At 35.0% G+C, this 3,370-nt stretch overlaps 1 protein-coding gene across 1 annotated transcript; it reads left to right on the forward strand.

The window, feature by feature from the left end:
* Positions 1 to 1,376: 1,376 nt before the first annotated feature.
* On the forward strand, positions 1,377 to 2,452 carry LOC102602584 (putative germin-like protein 2-1). The gene is made up of 2 exons (XM_006345421.2): positions 1,377 to 1,499; positions 1,709 to 2,452. Exons 1-2 carry the CDS (start codon positions 1,382 to 1,384, stop codon positions 2,257 to 2,259), a joined length of 669 nt encoding a protein of 222 aa, XP_006345483.2. The 5' UTR covers positions 1,377 to 1,381; the 3' UTR covers positions 2,260 to 2,452.
* Positions 2,453 to 3,370: the final 918 nt, after the last annotated feature.

Raw genomic sequence — 3,370 nt, forward strand, 5'->3', positions numbered from 1 at the left:
ATTTTTGTTCACAGAGGGAACAAGTCCGCGACGCGGACGTGCTCCTCGCAAGCTGCCCGACTTTCTCCTTCACGTTACCAACTCTAAACTCTCTAACTTCAAGGGTTCCGTCCCCCAATCACTTAGAACATAAAGTCCCTCAACATTCAATAGAATACAACTCCAAAAACACAACCCAATCATGTCCCACAACCAACAATAATTCCAACAACAACTAACAACTTTAACAACTCCAACAACTTCAACCACAACAACTAACAACTTTAACAACATAACCAATCCTTTCTTAATAAATAGAAGGGGCTAGGTGTGTGGGGGAAAGGATCACCCAACACTAAAATCTCACATACCTTGGTAGGGATCACCCCCGACGATGAAACTTGTTGATCTCCTCGATTTTCCTCTTCTTCTTCTCTTCTTCACTCTTAAGCCCTAGCCTTCACTCTCTTAAAATGGAACAAATGATCCAAATATCATCCTAACACAACAATATATCCTACAAAAGAATTAGCTAAGGGAAAAGACCAAATGCCCTTAATGATTCCCGGACGGATTTTCTTGTCAACTGCCCAACTTTCAAAGGGCCATAACTCTCTCATACGAACTCGGAATTTAGCAAACTCGTCGGCGTTGGAAAGATCATTCCACAAGCTTCAAAACCATAACTGGAACTACTCCTAAATCATCCTGAGCTGGAAGTTATGACTGCTCAAAGTTGGCCAAAAATTCACTGATTTCCATACTTAGCCAATTTTTCCAGATTTTTCAAATCCTTTCCAAAAAATGAAAATTTCCAATTCTAGGCCCCTTCAAAGCTATTTCAAATTGTCGGATGTTACATTACTAGACAGTGTAATTACTAGGCTGATAATTACTATCCTAGTAATTACACCAATTCTAATTACCAAGTGGCTTTCCAAACAGACCCTAAGTGAATAAAAAAGTTTCTCCCTTCTTTTTTTTCCTCATAAAGAAATTTTATGTGTCCCTTAAATATATCACGAATTGATGATGAAAATAAGATGAACTACCCAGTGCAATAACTGAATTAATAATTGATGATTTAGTAACAAATGAATTTTGTAGCTAAGCAACAAATTTGCTACTAATTATTTTAGCAATAGATTAGGGACAAAATAGCATAAATTTCTTAATTAGCTATGAAGTTCGGAGCTAATTCTAATTGTTTTGTAATTTGTAAAGATCGAAGAAAAGAGTATGTCATATTTAGTGCTATATAAACCGATAATTGGTTAATGTGGAACTCTTAGCCCTATACTATATATCCCTACCAAATAGACTCGTGCAGTAAAATTTTCAGTACCCAGTATAAATAGTCACACCTTTCTGGTTGTTTGAAATTGCAAACAAAACAATGAGCATGTTGTGGTTCATAACAACATTAGCCATTACTGCTTTCATTTGTTCCTCTGCTTATGCTTATGATAACAACCCTTTGCAGGACATATGTGTCGCTGTTAACGACTCTCATGCTTCAGGTAAATCATCCTTCTATATTTTGATTGGGAATGAGGCGTAGTTTTTGTATGTATATATACTCCCTATTTACTTTTCATTTTTGACAAATCAAGGGAGGATAATTTTTTTTTTCTTGTTATACCCTTACCTTAATTTATTAGCATTGAGTTAATGACGGCTCTTATTATCTGAATACTATGCTTAGCTTCATTTTATTCCACTTGTGCAGTTTTCGTGAATGGAAAGATGTGCAAAGATCCAAAGCTTGCAACAGCGAATGATTTCTACTTTTCAGGTCTTAATGTTAGTGGAAATGAAGTGCCTGGGTTCGGTATTGCTGTAAAGGCTGTGGATGTAAACAACATGCCTGGACTTAACACTCTTGGTATTACTCTTGTTCGTGCTGACCTGGAACCACAAGGTATTGCTCCACTTCACACGCACCCTCGAGCTACTGAGATGATAACTATCCTGGAGGGTACTGTTTATGCAGGATTTCTTGTCCCTGATCCTGCAAACTTCTTTAAGAGTCGTCTCTTTTCCAAAATCTTGAATCTTGGCGATGTATTTGTGTTCCCACAAGGTCTTATTCACTTCCTGTATAATGTGGGACACAAAAAAGCTACTTGTCTCTTTTATTTCAATAGTCAAAATCCTGGACTTATCTTGATTCCTAATTCAATCTTTGCATCAAATCCACCTGTTCCAGACGACGTTCTCGCCAAAGGCTTCCAGCTGAATAAGTCTGAGATTGCACAACTTCGAAAGAAATTCTCTTAGGCTAATGTGATTTTCTGAAGCGTTAGCTGCTCACCAGCGCAGCGTCTTATGAAATGCGTTGGAATAATAAATATTGTTTGCTGTATATTTCCAATGAACTTATTCATTCATGGAAACTGAAATAAAATCATAGGCTAATCTCGAATATAGCTGAATGTTTACTTTATTGTTTTCATTAAGTTTATTTATAAAGGTATTTACTTTCTAGTAACAAATCACTTAATTAAATTGATCCGCGTGTTATCATTTTTTCTGTAACAAATATAACATAGTCAATTTTTATTTGTTGAAGTAATACCAGTATAATTTATTGATGAAAGCATCCAAAGTGGTACCAGTAGCTCTTGAAAGAAAAATCACAGCACAGTCAAGAATCAAGAAAGGGATTAGATGAAGTTAAGAAAGTGAGATTTTGATGGAAGACATCAACCTAATTTAGTGGGGAAAAAAGAGGTTTGATTAATGGATGAGATGCGTATTTAATATAAATATAAATTAGTTTTTCTTTTTTAAATCATAAAATTTAGAGAAGAAGAGAAAAGGCAAATATTTAAGAAAATAGATTAATAGAATTGGTAATAGTATCTCCTTTCCTTATTTTACTCTCTCTATGCTAAATATATATCTTCAAAAAAATAAAATTGTCCTTTTTTTTTTTCTTTTTCTTGTTTTATGCAGTAAAGATATAAATATTTTAAATGGGATAAAACGCGGTTTTCAGATCAAACCAACATGGTTATTTATGTTAGGATCGAAATAATTAAGTGTCATACGGAAGCTAGCAAAACAAACCTTGAAAGACCATGAGTAAGAGATTGTTAAAGAGGGTAAAGAAAAAGATAGAGAATTGGCTAGGTGAAGGAAGTTTATTGTATTTGTTGTCTTGGTTAAGCTATGGAATTGACTAGGTCTTCCTTGTAGAGGTGGCCAGGTGGGCATATATAAGAAAACAGGATCGAACCGAATTAAAAAAATCAAACTAAATCAAATCAAACTTTTAAAAAAAAAATGAACCAAACCAAATTAGTGTGATACGTACTCGGTACACACTATTGACAAATCGAAGTATCGAACCGGAGTTCGAAAGAACTGAACGTCCCCGACTAGCTCC

Source organism: Solanum tuberosum, unplaced genomic scaffold (genome assembly GCF_000226075.1).
Source record: "Solanum tuberosum cultivar DM 1-3 516 R44 unplaced genomic scaffold, SolTub_3.0 scf00068, whole genome shotgun sequence".
NCBI lineage: Eukaryota > Viridiplantae > Streptophyta > Magnoliopsida > Solanales > Solanaceae > Solanum > Solanum tuberosum.